Raw genomic sequence first — 24,567 nt, 5'->3', positions numbered from 1 at the left:
AACGTGGTGCGAAGCGACATGTTTTGAGCTTTAAAACAATACGACACTGCCTCATCAAAGTTGGTGTGGTGACTTCATACATTGTCAGATACTTAAATGTGTCCTTATATTATCATCACTTTTCCCAAATACAGCTCAAGTGGAGTTAGGAGGTTTTTTTTACCATTAATGTGGAGATAGTTGTTTTGTCCAACATTGATTGGAATGACAAAGTCAGACGGGGAAAAAAATCTTGAGATAGACCAACAGTTTGAGGATCCAATGGAGTTAGGAGGTTTAGTCAGAAGTTACTTTCAATAGCCTATTATGTTTCAATGTTTCAATGTTTGTAAAACCTACTCACAGACGTAAAGGCATAGCAATGATTTATTAAAGAATATTAAAAAGTAGAAAAACTGAGATAGTTGTTTTGTGCCCGACAGCAACGATATACTAGTTTGTTAGACTTTGTAGCACTTAATTGTTTTCTTGGCATTCAATTTACTGGACCATTTACCCTGTCGTTTGTTTATACTGCAATCTTGTACTTTGTAAGTAGCTCTGTTTATTAAGTGTGTTTGCTAAATGCCTAAATTGTAAATTAAACTTTGTTACACACGACTGTCTTTCCCCACAACATGTGAATGTCCTCAAATGCACCCCCACCGGGAAAATCGTTTATTTTAGGCAGAATTATGCAAATGTGGACTACTGCTGTTTTTTGGGGAATTAATTGGCGAGCCCTCTTTCTTTCTCACGAGAAAGGGAGACTCTCTCATGACCAGTGGTGTAAAAAGTACTCAAATTTTTTACTTAAACAAAAAGTATCAATACCACAATGTAGAAATACTCCATTACAAGCAAAAGTCCGGAATTCAAAATGTACTTTAATTTACTTACTGCATCAAAACATACTCAGAATTCCCATTTCACACATTTCAAATGTACAAGATGTATAATAACCTTTTTGAAAATAGCAGATCTACAATCTCACAACGCGTCGCATAGATCGACTATTTTCAAATATTGCCAAAGTTTAAATAGGGCTGAAGTGGTTAATGCATGTCTTGTATTAATAATCAAAATCTACAAAGTAACTAAAGTTTTCAAATAAAGGTAGTGGAGTAAAAGTACAACATTTGCCTCTGCAACGGAGTGGAGTAGAAGTAAAACTACCGAAAATGTGTACTTAAAGGGATATTTCACTTTCAAAAAAACTTTTGCTCATTTTATCGTCTACTCAGGCTTTTGTGAACCCCCCAGACCGTTTTTAAGTTGCTTGAGTCATTATTTAGATATTTGATATTCATTTTATCAGACACGCCCCCTTCCTATACAAACCCATTATAACTTCAAACTTCATTTTTAACCCGTTAGATTCGTCAAAAACATCCGTCCTTGGTTCTGGTGACTCATCCTGCCCTCCTAATACACGAGGGGGCCGTATTTTTTCGATTACTTTTTTCATTTATTTTTAATATTTTTTTTGGAAAATGAAAAAAATGTAATACATTAATAAAATTAAATAAAATAAATGAAAAAAGTTATTGAAAAAACACGGCCCCCTCGCGTATTAGGAGGGCAGGGTGAGTCAGCAGAACCAAGGACGGATGTTTTTGATGAATCTAACGGGTTAAAAATGGAGTTTGAAGTTATAATGGGTTTGTATAGGAAGGGGGCGTGTCTGATAAAATGATTATCAAATATCTAAATACTAAATCTAAATACTTAAAAACGGTCTGGGGGGCTCACAAAGGCCTGAGTAGACGATAAAATGACCAAAAGTTTTTTTGAAAGTGAAATATCCCTTTAAGTACAGTAGTTGAGTACTGTACATGTACTCAGTTACTTTCCACCACTGCTTATGGTCCTCATGTGTTGTTTCCTCATCAGTTGGGTGCGGTCAACAAGTGGAATCTGTCTGCAGACTGTGTGGTGGACTGTCCGGTCAGCTGTCTCCTCTCACAGTGGTCGCCTTGGGCTGAATGCTCTCATACCTGTGGGAACCAAGGTACGGTACAGAATATCAACTCCATACTAGGGGTGTGATTTTTTGATTTTCAAAAATATTTTTTATGTTTTTTTGCATGAGTCAATAAAACATCGACTAATGCACAAACTTGGACACATAATCAGTGTTGTTACCTGGAGTCACTGGGTGTTTCGGGTTTTGCAACAGACACCCTCCTCCAGGCGACCAGACCGAGGCTGATCAGACCCCGGCCTGTGTCCAAGTGGCATGCTACTGCCCCCACTGTCTCTTAGACTAGTGCTAATTAGGGGGTTAGGGTTAGCCTGGCACTCGCCAGACCGACTACGCAGATCCATGCATGCTGCATTTACAACATGCATGGATCCACGCCATCGGTCTGACCAATGCCAGGCCAGGAAAGTTGAGATGTTGCAGCTGTTGGCGACACTAGGAGGCTCTATAGGCTCTAGGCACTGTGGTTTGGCTCCAGGCCTGGCTCCTCCCTCGTCTGACCAGAAATGGAGGCTTTTCTGTGCGTTGCGTCGTCGTTGCTGCTGGGCTCAAACATCTCACTCTGCCTTGATGGATTAAACCAAGCTTGTAGATCTGCTACTTTTGATACTTTTGTGTGACGCTGTAGTGTGATCAAGTAGGGCGTTAATTTACGAAAGAACACAAAAAGTATGGAGGTTTCTGCCTGACAGCAACGATATTAAAAACATGCATCTCGATTTATTCAGTTAATCGAAAAATAATCCATAGTAATAATCCAATAATCACTAAGAAAATCGATAGTTGTAGCTCTAGTCAGTCTAGTCAGCTCTAGTCTTTCAGCTTCTTAGATGTTTTTTTAATGGTGTGATGATTCTTTTTTATGCAGTTGCCTATTGTAGCACTTTGAGCTTTTCACAAATGTAAAGTGCATTTAAAATCCATTATTATTATTATTAGTCCAAACCCACTTGTTGCCCCCATGGGTTGATCCCCTGTGGTGCCTACCCACCCCTACAGTACACAGCCTCCTTCTCAGCTTTCTAGGATACATCAGTCTTACTTCAAAAGTTCCGAGGGGAGAGCGGCACCCACCCACCCACTTTCATTTTCTAAACAAACAAAACAATGTCCTGTGCAAATACCCAGCGCCGCTGGGAGCACCCATCTGTTGATAGAACGCACGACCAACCCCCACGCGCCTCCCGCGCCTCTCATTATTCCACTCAGATGTTGAACTGTGCATGAATACATTTAAAAGCATTAAAATATTTAATGTGAGTCTGAAAATCCATGCATCGCATTATCCATGGGAAGCAGCCCACTGTATATCCTTCAATAATAGATACTCGCAATTACCCCCCACGTCATTAGAATTCCATGTGGAGAGACGTTTCCAAATTGACGAACACCTTCTGGGGGCATGAGGCATATTATTGAGAATAATATCTTTTTGCTAAAGCTCACCTTTAAAGGGGTATAAATAAATGATTCAGAGTCGCACGATTAAATATTTATCCTGCAGCCCCCCCCCCGCCCACACACACACACACACACACACACACACACACACACACACACACACACACACACACACACACACACACACACACACACACACACACACACACACACACACACAGTCTACTACGCCGCAATTTGTAACCGTGAACCTGTGGCGGCGTCTGACCATAGTATACAGTAGTTCATATTTTGACCTGAACGCATACATTGTTTTTTTTTTTAAAGACTCGGCATGCCATGCCAGTCTCCCTGCTTGTTATTCATTTAATTAGAATGACTCAACAATATCTTCGCAACTTCATTAATTTTAATTTGTCATATTGGCTGCCTATCTTTCCCTCTGCACTCCGTCTGCTAAGGCTCGTCTAATATATACAAGCTGTTCACTGGGCATTTATAGTTGGTTGTGCTAGAAAAGCAGATGTACAAGCTCACAACGTGTCGCAGCACGCCACAATGCGAGCTTGTATATCTGATATTTTTGGTGCACGACACGATGCGCAAACCAAGTATGAATCAGGCACTACACATTTCTTCTCTCTATGACTACCTCTTTTTTCTCTGTTCCTACCGTCATCTCTCTCTCTCTCTCTCTCTCTCTCTCTCTCTCTCTCTCTCTCTCTCTCTCTCTCTCTTCCTCCATCTCTCTCACACACTCTCCCTCAGCTGTCCCTCTCTCTCTCGCGCACGTGTTCACACGCCACTCGCATCATTGCGAGACGCATCATCTGTCAGGCTGGGCTGAAGGATCCCTGTCGTATACATGTCAGAAGGTTTGCTGAGATGTTTTTGTCAGGGCATTGTACACACGGGAGCCTTCTGCTTCTTCCGGCTCTCTTTATCCGACCGACAGGATTCTAACCGTTGTCTGTCTTCTAAAGAAACTCCCCGTCCACCCCTGGAGCTTATGGGCTCATCTCCCCGTCCAGCTGGTGTAGATAACTACTAACTTCTGTGGTGATGGACGGAATGACTGACTGGCGGACTGACTGCCTGACTGACTGACTGACTGACTGACTGACTGACTGAGTCACTGACCGACCGGTATGTATGTATGTATGTATGTATGTATGTATGTATGTATGTATGTATGTATGTATGTACTGTATGTATGTATGTATGTATGTATGTATGTATGTATGTATGTATGTATGTATGTATGTATGTATGTATGTATGTATGTATGTATGTATGTATGTATGTATGTAATCCACGTATCTCGAGAACCGTTTGACCGTCCGACTTCAAATTCAGCACACACGTCGCAGACAACTCGAGTGACAGTGGCGCCGTCGCCTGTTAAATTAAAAGACACTTGGTCCCCCTATGATTCAGTCCAGTCGCATTTCGGTCCAGTCACACCTTGCGGTGCCACCTCGCGGTGGGGGGACCGGGACAATATAATAATAATATTGTGCATTGAAGATTAGATATCTGTAGCCTAATAGCAATTTCTCTTAAATAGAAAGACAGAAAATTGCTTTCCTACATTTACAATGTGGTCTTTATCTAGCCTTTGATGTCGTAGATGTATTTTATCGAGTCTGAGTCTGACTTTTACTTTCGTATCTACGAGAGTCTTAGCGATCTGGCTGTGGCCCAAATGAGCCAATTGTTTGCCATGGCAACCCCAGCCTAAGCTTCATTTGCCAAATGCCCCTCACCTGCCCAACTCCCCACACCTGCCATTTGATTAGTTAAGCAGCCCACTTTTCCCACTTCAGACATTCTCCACACATTCTCCACAGTCGTTTACCACTGCACAAGGACTTTCCACAACTGCCGATCCCCTCCCCCTATGCCCTATATATGGGTAGGCCCATATATGCCCATATACTGATAACATCAGGGATCTCCATATATGGCCATAAAAGGGATACAGGCAGACAGACAGATACAGAGATCTCCATATATGGGCACAAAAGGGACGAAGACAGACAGATGGTTAAAACGGGTGCTATGACAACTGGTATAATGGGTATTGCATGCTGTTTTCATTGTTCCCAACTTGCATCGTTCCCAAGTAGGCCGGTGCCCGACGGGCACAGGTACTGACAATGCCCAAAGTAGGGATGCCTGCCAGGTTGAAATAGAAAAAAATCAAGTCGCATCGGCTGCGTAATTGCCATAGCGATGTCGTTAAAAAACAAAGTCAAATAATGGCCGACATATCGGTCGGGCTCAATTTTCTTTTCTTTCTTTTTTACTGTTGCCCTTTCCCTCACTCTGCCCTGCCTCGTGTTATTAATGACGCACTTGAGCGTGGCACTTGGTGTGTGAATCAGTCAGGCGCGGGCATAAATAGCCATGCTGACACAGTGAGACGGATCGGGGTGGTGGTGCTAATTTCTCTCTGGCTGTGAGTGGGACACTTAGCCTTCCTGTCCAGCTTCCACTAAATCAGCATGTCGTTGCTGCCTTGTCGGGCAGAAACCTCGTATCTCCATATTTCAACTTTTTGAGTTTTTTTCTTCTTAAATTAACGTCCTACTACAGCAGTATCAAAAGTTGCAGATCTGCAAGCTCGAAAAGTTTTCCACCCGACAGAGACCATAGCGTCGCTGTCGGGCAGAAACCTCTTATCTCCATGTTTCAACTTTTATTACTTTTTGTTCTTTTTGTTGTTTTGTTGTAAATTAATCCCCTAGTTTGTCATACTGCAGTGTCACACGCAAGTTGCAGTTATTTTATTTTAAGTGAAAGTGGTTAAGTCTGTGGGTTTTATAGCCTAAATATCGAACCAATGAAAAGTAACTTAATTGGATCCATTGGAACACAGGTTGTTTTATCCATTTTCAGAAAAGTAACAGTTTCCTTCCACCCGACAACATAGAACTTGAAGTTCAAAGCAAAGCAAAGCCCAAACCTAATTATGCAGCACTGACTGCCCGCAGGTACTATTCCTTTGATATACAGTATATATTTCTTTAATGGTGCCGCAATACAGTGTGACATTTTCTTTATTATGTTATAATGCAAAATAAAAGAAGCCTTGGCATCAGCCTACACCTTTTCGGACCTTTAGTAAATTAGTAGACTTAACTGTATGTATAAACTGTATATACTGTATATCAATGTTCTGTTAAATGGACCCAAATAAATAAATAAATAACTGCGCCAGATGTAATAACTATATACATAGGCACGCATACATACATGCATGCATACATACATGCATGCATACATGTATGTATGTATGTAATGCAAGTGTGTGACATTTTCTCCGGTGGGCACGGCATCGTTGTTTGTGTCGCATGTCAGTCTGTTCAGTCGAGTGGGAAAATGAGCGCTGCCGGTGGAGGTAGGGTTGCTAATTTCTATGCAACCCTGGCTGGCGCCCCCAAAAGAATTAAATAATATAACCCTAACCTAACCCTAACCCTAACCCTAAAACCGAAATAAAGTAACAAAGAAAAGGGAAAAAAAGTAATAAAATCCGCCCAAAAAACGAAAGTTTCTGGCGAGCGTGCCTGTTTGGGTCCCGTATTGCAATTTCTAAAAGTTTGCAACCCTACCTCTCCTGCTCTACCTTACCTCTATCCTCTCACGAAAACTACAAATGGAGTGCACAAAAAAAAAATGAATTTAACCCTATTCTTTACACCTGTACACCTGTGACGTGACATGATTCTGGTGATGTTGTTTCTGACATATACACATAAACAAGTCTATGGCCTCTGGTTCGACGGTGGTAAAATAGTACACTTGGCCGATAGCTGCCTATCGTAATGTTTTGTCTAAACCGTCAAAGTAGATGTGGTGTTCCAAATTAATGTCAAACAACATTCCGCTGATACTGTAATGTGCAATGTGCGAGTGATCTTACCGGCCATCAAATATTAAGTCCCTCTTCCCATTTATTTGACGGAACAGGGTGGTGCATAGACCAAACATTCAGTGGAGAAATTAATTACAGTAAAAGCCAGAATATTTGTGGTGGTGGGTTGTCTCTTTTTGTTAGACCCATCTTTTTTCTTAGCTGTTAGCGCTGCCTGTACTGGTTTCGCTTCTGTGTGTCAAACAAACGAACACTTAACAGCCAATAAGCCAAGAGCCAATAAACATTAACATGTACCATCCTCAAACTGTAGGCCCAAGAATAGCGTTTCCTAGAGGCTGTGCCGGTTTGAATCCACCGTTCCGGCATCGCCATTCTGTTCTATTCTACTCTAAATCTGCTGTTGAATGGGCGGTGGGTACACACTGTCGCGTCGGGTCGCAAGTTGTAGGGAAGCGTCGAAAGCTTGGTTGGCTTTCGACCGTCGAATAGCGGCGGGCTTGTTGTTGAAAAAGACATCAAGCCGTAGGCTATTCTTAGCACCACAATAGCCGTCTGACAACATTGTTGGTGACTGGTGTTGGCTCTCAGGTGCATTCAGCAACTTTTTTTCATACCTTCCAACCGACTGATCTCCCGACTTCATTCGAACTGCCAGTCTGTAGTAATCTGTAGTAGTCTGTTTGGTGGAGAGCTACCTTAACCCATTCAATCCAATAACGCATCTCTGTCATTTAGATTTATTTGGCTATTCAAAAATAGCAGATATACAAGTTCATAGAACTTGTAGATCTGCTATTTTTGAAAAATCGTGATTTTTTTTTGCAAATCTTTGAATACATATTTTTTAAGCAAACATTTGTAAAATATTTTGTTCCAGGAGCCCCCAGAGGCAAAGATTTGAGTTACAAATGTTCGCTTTTGAAAATATGTATTCAAAGATCTGCACACATTTTCACGATTTTTCAAAAATAGCAGATCTACAAGCACTCAGTGCCACACTATGAGCTTGTATATCTGGTATTTTTGAATAGCCAATAAAATCTAAAATGACAGAGATGCATTGCCAGATTGAATGGGTTACCTGTTAACACAGCTCAACTTGTGCTGTGTTGCGGTGTTATGGTCTGTGCTGTACCGTTCCGTTCCGTTCCATTCGATTCCATTCTGTTCCATTGTGTGCATGTTGTGCTGTGCCTGCAGGTCAAGCAGAACGCAGCAGGAGCATCCTGCAGCAGGCTCACGAGGAGGGCCGTCCATGCCCCAGCCAGCTCACCCAGACCAAGCCATGCCCCATACAGCCCTGCTACACCTGGCTATTAGGAGACTGGTCCCCCTGTGCTGTGGAGGTATGCTCGCCGTTAAATATTTTTTGGGGGAAATGAAAAAAAGAATAATAATGGTAATAAATTAAATGAAAGAAGTAATTGAAAAAACACAGCCCCCTCACGCATTAGAAGAACAATATCAATCACCAGAACCAAGGATGGGTGTTTTCAATGAATCTATAAGGCTTTAAATTGTTGTATTGGAAGGGTGTCTGATGAATGAATATCAAATCTAAATACTGAACGGTCTGGGGTGGTCACAACATCTTGAGTAGACGTTTAAATGACCCCAAACATGAAAGTGAAATATCCCCTAGCTGGGGACCTCAATGAGCCCCCTCAATGAAACCCACCCTGGGGGTCCCCGGACCCTACTTTGAGAACCACTGATCTAGAGACTAGTACCACAGTAGCAGCTGTTAACTGTTGCTTCATCTTTGACACAGTGGAGCAGAGCATGTGTGCACAACCGAGATCTGTGTCCCTCAACCATCTGTCCACTACACCTACAGTAGATTTATCTGCCTTCTGATGGATTTTCAGATGACAGCATTTACATTTGGTACAGCACAAGAACAGCATCCTGGGCAATCATGCAGCCTTAAAGGAACATGTCTGTCCTATTCTAAACATGGTGCTGCGCTATCTGATCCTACAATACCCAGAAGTCACTGCAAAGACACAGTTCTCAAACGTCTGTAGTTTTTGATATCCGCGCGGTGTTGTAGTCACACAGACATCAACAACTATACAACAATGTGTGAGTGTGTTGCTTTTGATTTGCTGTGAGAGTACTGACCGACCTATAGCACTATACTGTATGTACTGACTATTACTCCTACCAATAAAGAGCTACGCTTGAAAAAGTGTGGAGTATTCCTTTACATAATTACGTAATTACTAATCACTTTATATTACAACATAATATTTCTGGAGTTCAAAAAAAGTCTTATTTTGTTAATCATGGGAATTATGTATTTACGTATTCACATATTACGAATTTCAAATACATTGAAATTTGTCTTGCAATCAATGCTCCAGTAATTTTCACCAGACAACACAATGACCATACATACAGCAGTATACAAGTAACACTTGAACCGACTGACATTGCTATCCAGTGCTCTCACATGGGATGAACAATGCTAGATTATTATTAGCGCCGGAGTCGTGTGTGTGGGGGGAGGTTATATTGAATCTTCACTGAAGGGTTAACACATTTTTGTAAACAACAGCAGAACTTTTAAAGTGAAATAAAATGAAGAACCATAATTAACCACTTGACCAATGAGTGTCCCTATTCTGGGGCATGTGATAACAGGCAAACATTCAGTTCTGTGAGTGTTGCTATTCTCTGAAATACTTTTAAACCAGAGCTAATGAGACGAGACAAGACAGCTGTATTAGAATGAGTTCCGGAAGAGACGGCGAGAGACAGAAGACATACAGTGACATTTCCACACAGAATGGGAAGATGATTTTTTCATTATGTAGAATGGAAAACGGATTTATCTGTAACAATGGCACAGTGATGGCGAAGAAAAGGAACGGAACATGGAATGACACTTTCTGACAGTGAAGGTGAAGGAGCTAAAATCTCAACTATAGCGACACAGCAGTCTATTTTAACAAAGCTGGTCGGTCTAAAAAGGTATGGCGACCACTGCAGCCTCCTATCACGTATGCCAAGTTCACGCCAAACTCGAGACATCCTGTCAGGATGGCGAGATATTGAAGGAGGCGTCGCTTTCAGCCTGCCAAGTATTTGTTTGGCTGTTTTAACCCATTAAGACCCGAGGCTGAGTCTAGGAATGCCTTTTAAATCTTAACAGCTTCCTGAAAATGGACGTTTCTATGTCAGTGGTGCTCAAACCTTTTCATGTCAAGGACCTCCAAAATTATATGTAATTGACCGCCGACCCCATCTCAAAATATTTTGTTCCAGGGACCCCCAGGCCCAGAAGCAAAGATTTGAGTTAAAAATGTTGGCTTTAAATATATACCGTAAATTTCGGACTATAAGCCGCGACTTTTTTCCCATTTTTCGACCCTGCGGCTTATATAACGGTGCGGCTTATCTATGGATTTTTACAGCTAACGGCCACTAGGGGACCTCCTAAATCTATGGATTTTACACCCGCGGCTTATAGTCCAGTGCGGCTTATACATGTACAAATCATTCAATTTAGCTGCTGCGGCTTATATTCAGGTGCGGCTTATAGTGCGAAAATTACGGTATATATATATTCAAAGATTTGCACAAGTGTTCACAATTTCTCAAAAATAGCAGATCTAAAAGCTCATAGTGCAGCACGAAGTGACGCGCTATGAGCTTGTAGATCTGCTATTGTTAGTGGTTAAAATTAAATAACACAGCATGCTTTCCCGGTTTTAATGGCTTAAGAACAGGACTGAAATGATGAATGTCATCAACACCCTTCAGTTGTCCAGGACCACAGTCACACAGAGATGTGAGGGGAATTCAGAGAACGTGGGGGGTCGCGGCTGAAAAAAGGACAGCAAATCCTGTGTGCATTTCTCTTACTGATGTTGCCATCCGGTGTTAGATGACATGAGTGAGTGCACAAGAGGAGCTTCGTGCAATTTTGTCATGGAAAAGGACATTTTCCACGCGGTCATGGACTTCGATACCAGGGTAGCGGTTAGAACAGATAGATAGATACTTTTATTTCCGTGTCCTGCACACAAAGTGCCCAATCCTCATGGGTTTATAAGACACCATTTTACGCTTTCAGCATGTTTACAATATATACAAATAATACATTCAATTACAGCTCAGAATTATACAGAGTGTTCTGTCTTCTCTCCCAAACTTGACAAATAAAATCTGCCACAACAAAATCTCCTTTAACAAAACAGGTTTTTCATAATCATCTAACTCAAGGAAATCACCACAAATAGAAGACATCTTACTAAAAAATACCTCTTATGTCATCATATTTAGAGCAATAAAATAAAAAGTTCACAAAACAAACAGTATCTCTCTTCCTCTGGAGTGATATTAAACCTGCCAGTCTCAGAGCTATTGGTAATGTTCCTAACCGTATTTGTGCACAGAGAGATCGTTGTCTTTTGCTTCAATTATACTTCACATAAGTTTTTACAGTGTACCTGTCCTTTATGAGACAATAATTTCGCAACTTAGGTTAATACCATATATCACTGCACCATTTTTCTTTATACTTGGAAAATATTGTACTTCTAATTTCATGAACGTCACATAGTAACTTGTTTTGAAAAATAAAAAACAAATCATTAGAATAAAATAAAGATATCAATTCATTTGTCCAGGGGTGACCAAATCTAAAATCCCAGTTAAAACGTTTTTTTGTGAGTCTCTGGTCAGACATCTTCACAAGCCTATATTCCATAGCCGAACCATTTGACATTTGTGTCTGATGCTTGCATAGAACATATGCCTTTCATGCGGAAGGTCGTGGGTTCGAACCGTACTCGGGGTTCGGCGTCAGCAAGGGCATGCGGTCGCTACGGGTTCCTAACGCCAAATCAAATGGGTTCAGATCTGAGTCAAGTCTCCTGCAGGAGGCGCGTCTGAAGCCCGTCCTGGACGGGAGTTTCCAGACGTAAACAGATCATCATGGACTTCGACACCAAGAATTTCCCCCAGTCAAAACTTGGTTCCATTATAGAGTGGACAGTGCTCCAGCCATGGGGCCGTGTATGTGTTCATAGCATCGTGCAAACAAATCTGTAATTTCCCCCCAGTTTCTCTTCTATCATTGTATTATTCGCCTGAAAGCACTGTGTGGGAAAAAATACTGAATGTGATGGATGTTGCCATGAGGGTTGTGTGTCCAACCATGCAGCATATGAACATTTGGATGACAGTGGCTGATGGATTTGACTTCCCTCGTATACCTGACAAAGATGCCAAATGAACTGAATTCATAGCTGCAAGGTAAAGGAGTGGATATACATACATAGTTTGGAATGAATTGTTTTTGTATAGTATCATTGAATGCTTGTGTGATAGTTTTTTTTATGTTTGTGCGGTATAAAAAATGTTGGTGACTGACTGTTCCCTAATGGTCAATTCATTCAAAGTCGAGCTAAAAATGAACTGTTAACCCATTTAGACCAGGAAAGAATCTGTCATTTTTAGATTTCTTTGCCTGTTCAAAAATAGCAGATATACAAGCTCGTATCTGCTATTTTTGAAAAATCGTGAAAATGTGTGCAAATCTTTGAAACTTTGTTGCTATATCAGTGGTGCTCCAACTTTTTCATGTCAAGGACCCCCAGAATTATATGTATTTGGCCGCGGACCCCCATCTCAAAATATTTAGTTCCAGGGACCCCCATGAAGCAAAGATTTGAGTTACAAATGTTCCCTTTAAAAATAGATATATCCAAATATTTGCACTTATTTTTTCAAAGATAGCAGATCTACAAGCTCAAAGAGCTCATAGTGCGGCACTCTGTGCCGCGCTATGAGCTTGTCAATCTGCTATTTTTGAATAGCCAAAGTATAAAATATGGATAAAGTTGTTACGCAGATGCGTTCCCGGTTTGAATGGGTTAAATGAGCTGCAAAGAGATGACCTGCACTGCTCTCCGCATTTGCAGTCAGAACTGTCATGACAACAAGGCATCTGGACAGTCAGCACAACATTGAGCAGGTGAAGAGCAAAGGGTGAGCGCCATAGCTGAGCGAGTAGAGAGGCCGTCTGGTAATCACAGGGTCACCGGTTCAACCCCCTGGTCCGCCCAGTCCATGTGTCCAAGTGTCCCTGAGCAAGACACTTAACCCCTAGCTGCACCCATGGGTGCCATATTAATGGCACTTCCCCACTGCTCCTAATAGTTAACACGTTACATGCCAATGACGTCTATAGACGTCATTTAACACAATCACTGCCAGGTATTAATTGATCATTTTTTCCGTCTCTGCCAGCGTTTTTACCTTATTTTGACGATCCACTGAGACCCAAGGAAGCCACGATGTGGACACGGATGTAAACAAAAGATGTCTGGGGGGAGGGGGAGAGAGTCTCTTCTATCCACCGCGATCGTCCGTTCTGTTGTTATCAGCAGTTGAATATGGCTTGTTTTCATCAAAAAAAGCTAGATGTGTTTTTCTAAACCTCATAACATCATTCATAGGTTGGCGAGGGGCTCCCTCTAGCGTAATCATTTTTTTTAAATTGACGTAGATCTGCGTCAATGGCAGTCAAGTGTTGGATTTGAAATGACGTAGATCTGCGTCAATGGCAGGGAACGTGTTAAAATCCAACGCTTCACCGCCATTGACGTCTGTAGAAGTCATTTGGTGTTTTGCTACATTGCTCTCTCGGTGTTCACATATGGGAAACAGCGCCCTCTGGCGATGTACAGAAGCTTCACATTCACTCCCTCAGGGCCAAACCCTTTTTGGCCCGATGGGTCTTCCGTCGCTTTCCGGTAGCCCTCTTACCCGAGGGCACAAAAGGAGACCGGAACGCGGAAGTCATTCTCTTGGCTTCCTTCTGCCTACGATGAAGGAGCTTCTCACCTTTCTACAAGATCGAGGTCTGCGGGTTCTACTAACTCTGAAGCGACGGGTAGGATTCTCAGTCCATTGAGAGTTCCCCGGACCTCCTTCTCTCCCTCCTATCCCCGCCGTGCTTTTCCGGACGAGGAAAACACAGCATTCTACGGACGTTAAACTAACCAGACTAGTTACCTCGGCCTAGCTAATACAGCCTTTAGCTTAGCCTGGCCTCTAGCTAGCTCAGTGGCCTTGGCCTAGTCTAGCCTAGCCTAGCCTAGCCACCTACGTCCTCTACGATGACTCGACGAGAGCTTAACACTACCGCCGATCGCCACGACCGGGGAGCCAGCTTGGATCTCCCCTCCCCCCCGGTGAGGACGCGACACCCGTTCCTGCTCACAGCCCCTGGATGAGTGGGACACACAGTCTACCATGACGCACGCGCCATCGTGGACACACACACATCAGCGTACAGATCTGGCCGAATGTGCATGCCTATGTGTTCCCTTTGTTTGTGTGGCTCGAAATGTTTTTCCATGACAAAGTAAGTGTCTGTGTAAATTTAAAAAAGCAACTCGAGACCGGAGACGCCGCTATACCAGCGCTAGCTGAGATGCGACGCCTCACACAGGAGATCTTTCTCAACAAATACTCCACAGAATGGGCTGGTAGAGTACTCGGTTTGTGCGTCACCCACGGAAGGGCACGGTGGTTCACCACAGACCCGGCAGGTAGGTCCAGCTTGCTTTTCCCAGTCTTCCTCCGCCCCACCCGCTACCGACCAGAGGCGAGCAGCTTGACCAGAGGGACAGCGACGCCTCCCCGCCTTCCAAACCCCACCAAACCGGAGCTAGCGGCGACAGAAAACTGCGCTACTAGCCCCGAGTTACAAGACACACACACACAATTCATAGTACAGGATTACGTGAATGTGAATGTGCATGCACTTGTGTCCCCTGTTTCTGTTGCAAATGTTTCTTATATGACAATACAGTGCTTGTGCAATAAAAAACAAAAAACAAAAAAGAATTGCAACCAAAAGCCCTGCCGTCGCAATCACATGTCATTGTAGAGAATTACGTGAATATGCGTGCACAGTTGAATACACATGTCTTTGTAGAGAATTACGTGAATGTGTATGCACTGTTGAATGTGATTGTGTCCCCTGCTTATGTTGCGAATGTTGCTTATATGACAAAAAATGCTTGTGTAAACAACCAAGAAGATTGCAACCAAAAGTACCCAAAATGAGCCAACGACCACTACGGACCCCCCACGGGGGGTCCATGGTGGTCGTTGGACAGAGAAAAGGCGTTATGGCGGGCCAAAACCGTCATTTCCTACAAGGGTCACGCCAAAATTTTCCTTGGTCCATGAAAGAAAGTCACAAGGTAAATATAAGCCAAATTGTTGTAAGGAAGGTGGGGGTAGCCAAAATGGCCGCCCCCACTGCACAACACGTGTTGCCAATAAAGATGGCCGCTGCTGCTCGCAGACACGTGTTGCCGGCAACAATGGCGGCGCCCACGTGCGTGGCCAGTATTTCCAAAATGGCCGCGTACATGGGCCCGGAAGTAACACCAAACACGGTTGTCAGGCCAACGAGTGGCGCCAAGATGGCGGCTGATGTACGCTCGAATACAATAACAACCCCCCCAAATCCGTTGTCATTGCACATCGAGCAATGGAAAAAATGCAACCCCAACCCCTGGGTGCTTCGTACGATAGCAAAGGGTTACAGACTGCAATTTTCCACCAAACCACCCATGTCCAACGAAGTACTGTTGTCACAAGCGAGTGGTCAAACGGCGGTGACGTTACGAGAGGAGATCTCCTCTCTATTACGCAAGAATGCCGTAAGGGAAGTGTTACCAGGAAAAAGCCAAACATGGTTGCCGGGCCAACGAGTACAGCCAGGATGGCGGCTCGCGTACGCCCGACATTAATAACAACCCCTCCAAATCTTTTGTCACTCCGCATCAAGCGATGCAAAGAATGCAACGCCGACCCCTGGGTGCTTCATATGAGAGCACAGGGGTACAGGCCGCAGTTTCCACAAAACCACCCATGTCCAACAGGGCCTTGTTGTCACACACGAGTGGACAGTATAATGATGTGTCGGTTATGATCGATCCTTTCACAAGAACTAGTGCTTGACGTGAACGAACGGACACTCTTCCCTCTTTGGAACCGTTACGTTCACGATTTCGTTCATGCCCCCCCAGCACACCGCACACACGACAGGCGGACTGGTTAACTCCTCCTGCGACTGTGCATTGTGCAGTCATGTTAGTGGGATCAGGTGCACACGTCTGCATGCACATAGTAGCCCCTTACGCCCCACCGGGACCGGGAGCACTACCGAACTTGAACGAATCATTTGAACGAATCGTTTGAACGAATCCTTGAACGAATCTTTGAACGAATCTTTGGTCATTGCCGTGAACGTGAATTAAGTCGTTCGTTCACTGAAATGAACAGTTTGGCGGTTTGAACGATTCTTTGAACGAATCTTTTGAACAAATCATTGCCGTGAACGTGAATTAAATCGTTCGTTCACTGAAATGAACTGTTTGGCGGTTTGAACGATTCTTTGAACGAATCTTTTGAACAAATCATTGCCGTGAACGTGAATTAAATCGTTCGTTCACTGAAATGAACTGTTTGGCGGTACATACTGCTTTTTCCACCAGACCACCCATGGCCAACAGAGCACTGTTGTTACACGCTAGTGGTCAAGAGGCGGTGACGTTGCGAGAGGAGACTGCCTCCCTTTACGCAAGAACGCCGTAAGGACAGTGTCACCAGGAGAAAGCCGGCTCGTTTTCTACTCGAGATACTTCCTGGTCAAGAAGAAAGGGGAGGGGGCTACGTCCTATCTTGGATCTAAGAGCTCACTAGATCTCAAGGACGCCCTTCTCCACATCCCTATCTACCCGCCGCACAGGTAAATCCTGCGCTTCGAGTTCGAGGGTCGTGTGTACAGGTACCTGGTCCTCTCGTTTGAAATGTCTTGAGTCCCAGGATGTTCATGAAATGCACTCAAGCGATAGCTCCTCTGAGACAGAGGGGAGTCCGCATCGCAACCTACATAGAACATTTGGTTGCTGAGTGCGGACTCGCGTTCTGGATGCATGTCATCACCATAGACTGGTGGTGTCGCACCTGACCTCCCCGGGATTCACACTGAACTTCGAGAAGTGCACGAAGTGTGTGCTCACCCAGTCCCATCACGCTACCTTATAGGTATCGCACTGGATGCGGTCTCTCTGGTTGAGCTCCCTCAGGTTTTTTGCCGTGTGACAGTGTCCGCGGCATGCATGCAGTCCCTCCAACAAGGGAAAGTAGCCTCTTTCCTGTCGGAGGGCGTCCCGGTAGGGAGGATCATCTCAAGAATGATGATCGCCACCGATGACAGCCTCACAGGGTGGGTCACCACCTTCGGGGGCCGGACGGCCATGGGTCTGTGGAACCGCAGCATGAGGACAGCATACATTAACTGCTTGGAGTTGATGGCAGTCCTTTTGGCGGTAAAACACTTTGAGCCCCACATCAGTGGACGTAACGTTCAGGTCAGGACGGACAATACCACGACCATGGCCTGTACCAACAAGCAAGGAGGTCCGAGATCTCCTACCTTGAACAGTCTGGCACGGAGGTTTGATTTTGTGGTGCGACGCACACTTGGAATCAATCAGCGCCTCTCATGTACTTGGCCTTCTGAACAGGGGAACCGATCCTCTGTCCAGAGGCGAGACTTTTATTCAGATTGGTTTCCGCACCAGGGTCGCGGACCAGATCTGGACCTAGTTGCCGCGGAGGAGAACGCAGATTGCTCGCTGTTCCTCTCAATGAGAGAGCGGGCTCCGCTGGACCTGGACGCCCCGGCGCACGAATGGTCGTGGGGGCTGCCTTATGCGTGCCCTCCGCTGGAACTGATCCACCCCACTCCGGAACGGATCAGACTCCAAGGCTTGGTGGCGTTGCTGGTGGCTCCGGTACGGGGCTCCCGGAGGTCGGGGATAGCTCCCCTCCTCTAAAAAGCAACCTTGGCCCCTCCCGCTACGCAGGGATCTGCGACAGCAGGCGAAGGGCGAAACCTTTCATCCCAGACCCGCAGAAATAGAATTGTGGGTCTGGCCCATGGAGGGAAAACTTGACTGCGACTGGTTTTCCTCCTAGAATGGTGGCTACCAGTGGGGTATCGTTCAGGTTCGACTCGCTAAAATTAACTAGTTCCTTGCCGTGAATGTGAACGAGTTTGTTCTTTTTCTGGGACGGTTACGTTCACACTATAGTGCATGCCCCCATCCCCTCCCCCCGCGTATAGGACGGGAGGTTGGGCTGTACGTGCGACGTAGAAAACAAAGACGCTCCCACGAGGGCGTTTTCACACTAGAGAGTGGAGCTGCTGAACGAGAACGTGAACGAGTCAATTGAACTATTCATTGCCGTGAACGTGGACAAGGTCGTTCGTTCGCTGAAATGACTGTTTTTCCACTACTAGCGGATACTATTTAGGCCGCTAGGGCACACTCCACTAGGTCTCTCTACGGGACAAAGTAGGGCGTGTGCGAGGAATGGTATCTGGGACAGTCCCCGGCTGTGCATGGTTCCGCTCCAGGTTTCGGTAGCAGACGTCCTGATCTTCCTACAGGATAGGTATGATCTGGGAAACGTTTTCTCCACAATCGAAGGGTACCTGGCGGCTATCTCAGTGAGCCACGGTTGGCTTCGAGGGGAAAACCACGTAAAACAGCCCCTTGTGGGCCAGTTCATGAAGTGCGCTGCGTGCACATCCTGTCTCAAGGTCCCTGTTCGCCGCGTTGGGACTTGGTCCTGGTGCTCGACTCACTCTCTCGTCCTCCTTTTGAGCCGTTGGAGACGGAGGAACCAAAGTTCCTCACGTTCAAGACGGTACTCCTGGTTGCGCTGTTGACAGCGGAACGGGTGAGCGATATTCGTGCCCTCTCGGTGACTCCAGAGTGCATGAGGTTCGCTGGAGGTGACGGTAGGGTTGTCTTCAAACCCAACCCGGCGTTTGTCCCCAAGACTACCTAGCAGTGGTTGAAGCCTACTGAGGTGGTGGCTTTTCACCTGCCTCCGGTTGCCCGGAGGTGGATCGGAGGCTGCACTGTCTCTGGCCAGTGAAGGCCCTGAGGGTGTATGTCCGAAGGACTGTGGCCCAGAACCGACCCAGCCGGTTGTTCGTTTCTCTGGGGCCCGGGTCACGGGGAAGGCGGTGGCTTAGTCAACGCCTTCCCGGTGGATTTTGGATGCTATTCGCCTGGCGTACACTAGTAGCGGAGCCCCAGTGCCTGACGGCCTGAGCGCGCACTCTACTAGGGGTGTGTCGACGTCCTGGGCCCTCTGCAGAGGTGTGGTTTTCAGGACGCCTACACGGCAGCAAGTTAGTCGTCTACCTCGACTTTCGCTGCTCTCTTTGGCCTGGACGTGGCAGCGCCCTCCATGGCGCACGCAGTCCTGGGCGTGGTTTCCACCTGACGGTGGGGTAGATGCATGGAACAGACGTAAGGTCGGTTCATGCCCTTGTGCCTCCTAGGGGGTGTTGACGTCATGGGCCCTCTGCAGAGGCGGGTTTTTCAGGACGTCTACATGACAGCGAGTTGGTAGTCTCCTTGACTTTCGCTGTTTTTCTAGCCTGGACGTGGCGGCGTCTTCTTTGGCGCTCGCAGTCCGGGGTGTGGCTTCCACCTGAAGGTGGGTAGGGGCATAGAACGGATGTAGGATCTGTTCATGCCCTTGTGCCTAGTATGTCATAGGCCGACGTCCGGGCCTTAGGTCAGTAAGGCGGACTTCGGTCTGTCAGGGCCCTCCACGAAGATGGACAGGCTGTGCCTGTCTTTTAGTTCTTAGGGCTGACAATGGTGTGTCAGGGCCCTACTTTCCTGATCCTTGCCTCAGACCCGGTGGGTCTGATGGCGCCTGGGTGCTGAGGGCCACGCCCCTGGCGCCCGGTACTGGGGCAGGTATTGTGGTATCTCGATTTGTAGATACATTCCGGGGGTTTATATCTCCCATATGTGAACACCGAGAGAGCAATGTAGCAAAACTAAGGGTTACTTCCGTAACCCCGGTTTTGTAAGTTGCGAACGAGGTGTTCACAAAAACACCCTTCTTTTTGCTTCACCGTAGGCAGAAGGAAGCTGGTGTATCAAGAGAATGACTTCCGCGTTCCGGTCTCCTTTTATGCCCTCGGGTAAGAGGGCTACCGGAAAGCGACGGAAGACCCATCGGGCCAAAAAGGGTTTGGCCCTGAGGGAGTGAATGTGAAGCTTCTGTACATCGCCAGAGGGCGCTGTTTCCCATATGTGAACACCTCGTTCGCAATTTACAAAACCGGGGTTACGGAAGTAACTCTTAGTTTTCAGTGATTACGATAGAGGGCGCTCTTCTGCAACCTGTGAGTGATCCTAGGACTCCCGAAGAAGAGTACACCCGGAAATCATGTGATAAAAAAAAAATCCAGCCGGTCCGGTTTAATGTTATAGGATTTATAAAAGTAAAGTTTTCTCTGATTTATTTTCCCAGATTGCGTTTTTGGTGAAAACAAGCTATATTCAACTGCCGATAACTTAAGATCGGAAGATCGCGATAAAACTTTTTTTATTTTTCGGATGGACTCGTCTTTCCCCGTCTTTTTCTGGTGTTTACATCGTCATTGAAAAAAAATATTCTGTGGGTCTCGAAAGATTAGTAAAAACTCTGGCACTGGCTGACTTAATTAATTAATTAATTAATTCTGTCAGTGAATGTGTTAAGATGGGTTGAATGCAGAAGACAAGTTTAATTTATGTGCAAATATATACAGTGACAAATACCCACCAAACAACTACAGGGGATTAAATTATTATTATTATTATTATATTGGCTGAGTTTAAGGGCTGGTTTGCTGACTTTGCATCACTTGAGCATGTGGTTTTATGCATTATTAATTACCCACCCATATAGAAAAATTATGGATGTGGAACATGTCAAAGTTATTGCAGACTATAGCTGGGATGACTTGTTTGTACTTGTACGCATTTTTTCACACGTTAAAAACATTCTTCAAAAGAATTTCATAAATAAAATTGAAAAAATAAAAAAATAAATCGATATATTCCACAAATATAGCTTTTAAGAAGTGTAAATAGCCGATCTACAAGCTCACAACGCGTTGTGAGCTTGTAGATAGGCTATTTTCACTAGTTTGCGTCCTGTCAAATTTCTCTTAATTGGGTCTTGAGCTAAAAAAGTTTAGGAACCGCTGATCTACTTTACCTAACTGTGATGTTTGGATCAGTGTGCTGAACCTCTCTGTCAGTCTGTTTTCTCACACGAAAGCTTTCGAGTCAAAGTCACCTGAACAACACAGTGACAGATGACCACCTTGTTGCCTCGTTGAGCATTGCAACCAGCAGCCGCCAACCTGACTTTAATGGACTGGCAGTTGGTTCACGGTGCCAACTCTCACACTGAAGGGCGTGACACCACAGAAGACAGTTTTGTGAACAATTTTGTGTTGCTGCTGCAATAGAGGGCAACAGATGTGAAATGTGATGTCATGCAGGCCTTTTTTTCGGTTTAATTTCATATTGAAGTCCAGTGATGCCTGCTTTGGATTTTTATTTTCTCTTTACTCTATACAAAATAATAATATAATACAATATATTTATTCTGCGCTGTCATGTTGACAAATACACCTCTTGACAACTGAGAAACTGAGGGTCTTCTTTCATGTGCAAAATCATGATCCGTGATTTTTAACCACTTTCGACCTGGTGTCCCTGTATTTTGGGCCATGCCGTTACACAGTAGGTGAACGTTTTCAAATGTAAAAAAAAAGTGGTTCATTATATTTCGTTGTATGTGTTGTTTAACGTTATGTTTAATTTAAGTTTTTTTTTTTTATCTATCAGAATGTTATTTGTGTTTATTTATTTATTTTTTTTTTTTGTTTGACTCTGGACAAAAAAATCTGGTATAAATAGAGTATCAGCTATTTTAAGCAAAGCGATTTGGTTTAGACAGGGGGGGGGAGTTGAGTTGTAACTTTTTACTAAGAATAGAGGGTTTAAGTATTTAAGAATCTTTTTGTTGCAGGTGTTTAGGAAAGCTTCTTCCAGCGACTGTGACAGCCAGCTGTCTTTAAAAGGCACACATTGCGGTGATGGCCTGTCACCTCACCAAGGAGTGCCCAGATTTTTATCCAAGCCTCAGTAATCTCCAGCCGTTTCAGTGCTGTGCGTTCTGCCTGCTGCCTTTCTTGGCCAGGTCTCCCTTGAAAAACGAGATTATATCTCAATGGGGGATTTTCCTCGTGATTAAATAAAGGCTAAATGAAAAATCTAATTATGTGGATCTTGGGATCATCCACCTAGGAGCGGCACGGCTCTTGGCTCGTGAATCTTGGTCTTCATGTGACGTCAGTGATTCTCAACATGTGGGCCGGGGACCACTGGTGGGCCCTGTGGGTATTGCGAGTGGGACCCCAAATTATTGGCGAAACACTAACATTTTAATGATAATATTATATGAATATATATTTTTTAAATTATGTAAAATTAATGTCATGGTATTTTTCTTCAATACCTTGGAAAAAACAAGTTTTCTTTGTGATGCCAATAAATAGAAACTTTAAGTATATTATGTTCACATAATAAGGAACAGTAAAGGCCCTAGTATGCTTCCTTGAGAAACGCCACAGACAGCTCACTGGGAGGGGTGAGGACAGGGTTCCGTTCACCTCCACCACCTGTTCTCTCCCCTCCAGATAGGATTGCATCCAGTTCACTGATGCGCTATCGAAACCGATTGCTTTCAACTTATCAATAAGTATAGAGTGGTTTACAGTGTCAAATGCCTTTTGGAGGTCCAGCATGACCATGCCGCAGTATTTGCCCGCGTCCACCTCATGTTTGATGTGGTCGGTCAAATAGAGTAAGAATTCGTACCTTAGCTACATCCAGCTTGTTTGTAATGAGAGTGTCGTCCGAATTAATGTTGATGTTTGTAAATCTGGTTTTCAATTTCTGACTGCAGCCTAGTTGTTGGCATCCAAGTTACTTTGTTTGCCGCCACTCCAATCTTGCATTTTGTATATTGTTCAGGATAAGATTGTCTGCTACAGTAAATGCCTACATTTTAAATGAACTCACCCAGGAGTACATGCTAATTAGTCGGAGAACTCAAGATTTTAATTGCACAGTGAGTTCTACCCCATATACTGTACAACAGGACACTCTAGACGGTGATCAGTCTTAAGTGTCCAAACATTCTCAGTGTCCCAAATTCACTCCTACCTTTTGGTGCTGTAGGTGCATGTCATCAATATTCCTTAGGGAAACTCTCACCACAATTAAGGAGAGCTTGAGAGCGATCCTAACCTGCAGGCTAGCAGATGTGCACAACATTTTCTGAGAAGGAGAGAGACGTTGCATCTCAAACAACAAGCTTATTCAAATACACTGTTTAAATAGAAATTGAATCACTTTTGTGACTGACCTGACGCCAAGGACAATATTTCAGCACAAGCCGTTTCTAAGTTCCAGTATGCACACCTTGTACGGCATTGTATTGCAGTGAATCGATTTGCATACATAGTGTAATGTCCATATACACAACCGTCACCATGCTATGCAATATTTATAGTAAATATTCACAGTAATGTTGCTCTGGAGTTCCCCAACATCTCAATTGTATTGCAGCCCACTACCACACGCACGCACGCACGCACGCACGCACGCACGCACGCACGCACGCACGCACGCACGCACGCACGCACGCACGCACGCACGCACGCACGCACGCACGCACGCACGCACGCACGCACGCACGCACGCACGCACGCACGCACACACACACACACACACACACACACACACACACACACACACACACACACACATACTGTATATTACATGCACACTATTAACTCTTTAAGACCGGGAACGTATCTTTGTCACTTTAGATTTCTTTGGCTATTCAAAAATAGCAGATCTACAAGCTCATAGCGGGCACCGAGTGCCGCACTATGAGCTTGTAGATCTGCTATTTTTGAAAAGCTGTGCAAATATTTGATTTATTTTTTATTTATTTTTGCTGACATTTGTAACTCAAATCTTTGCTTCTGGGGGTTCCTGGAACTAAATCATTTACAAATGATCGCTTTAAAAAATATATAATCCAAGATTTTGCCACAAATGTTCACGATTTTTCAATAATAGCAGATCTACAAGCTCGTAGCGTGGCACTCGGTGCCGCGCTATGAGCTTTTAGATCTGCTATTTTTGAATAGCCAAAGACATCTTAAAATTACACACAGATGCGTTCCCTTCCCGGTCTTAATGGGTTAAAGGACGACTTCACCCATTTTCAAGTATCTTCATATAATTGGTCCTCACATATGTCTCAATACAGGCCTACTATATGGTACCATTTTTGTCTACTCCGCCTGTGTCTCAGAGGAGGGCTGTGGACA

General features: G+C 44.6%; 1 protein-coding gene across 1 annotated transcript in view; it reads left to right on the top strand.

Moving 5' to 3' along the window:
• Positions 1–24,567, top strand: part of thsd7ba (thrombospondin, type I, domain containing 7Ba) — a 271,757-nt gene that overhangs the window by 227,279 nt on the left and 19,911 nt on the right. The window contains exons 20-21 of the mRNA XM_080456937.1: positions 1,873–1,990; positions 8,448–8,593. Coding sequence (XP_080313063.1) covers positions 1,873–1,990; positions 8,448–8,593 — 264 coding nt within the window. The remainder of the gene's footprint in view (positions 1–1,872; positions 1,991–8,447; positions 8,594–24,567) is intronic.

The sequence above is a fragment of the Gymnoscopelus braueri genome, assembly GCF_963280865.1.
Source record: "Gymnoscopelus braueri genome assembly, chromosome: 18".
NCBI lineage: Eukaryota > Metazoa > Chordata > Actinopteri > Myctophiformes > Myctophidae > Gymnoscopelus > Gymnoscopelus braueri.
Note: the sequence above shows the minus strand (reverse complement) of the source record. Positions and strands in the feature narration are given on the sequence as shown.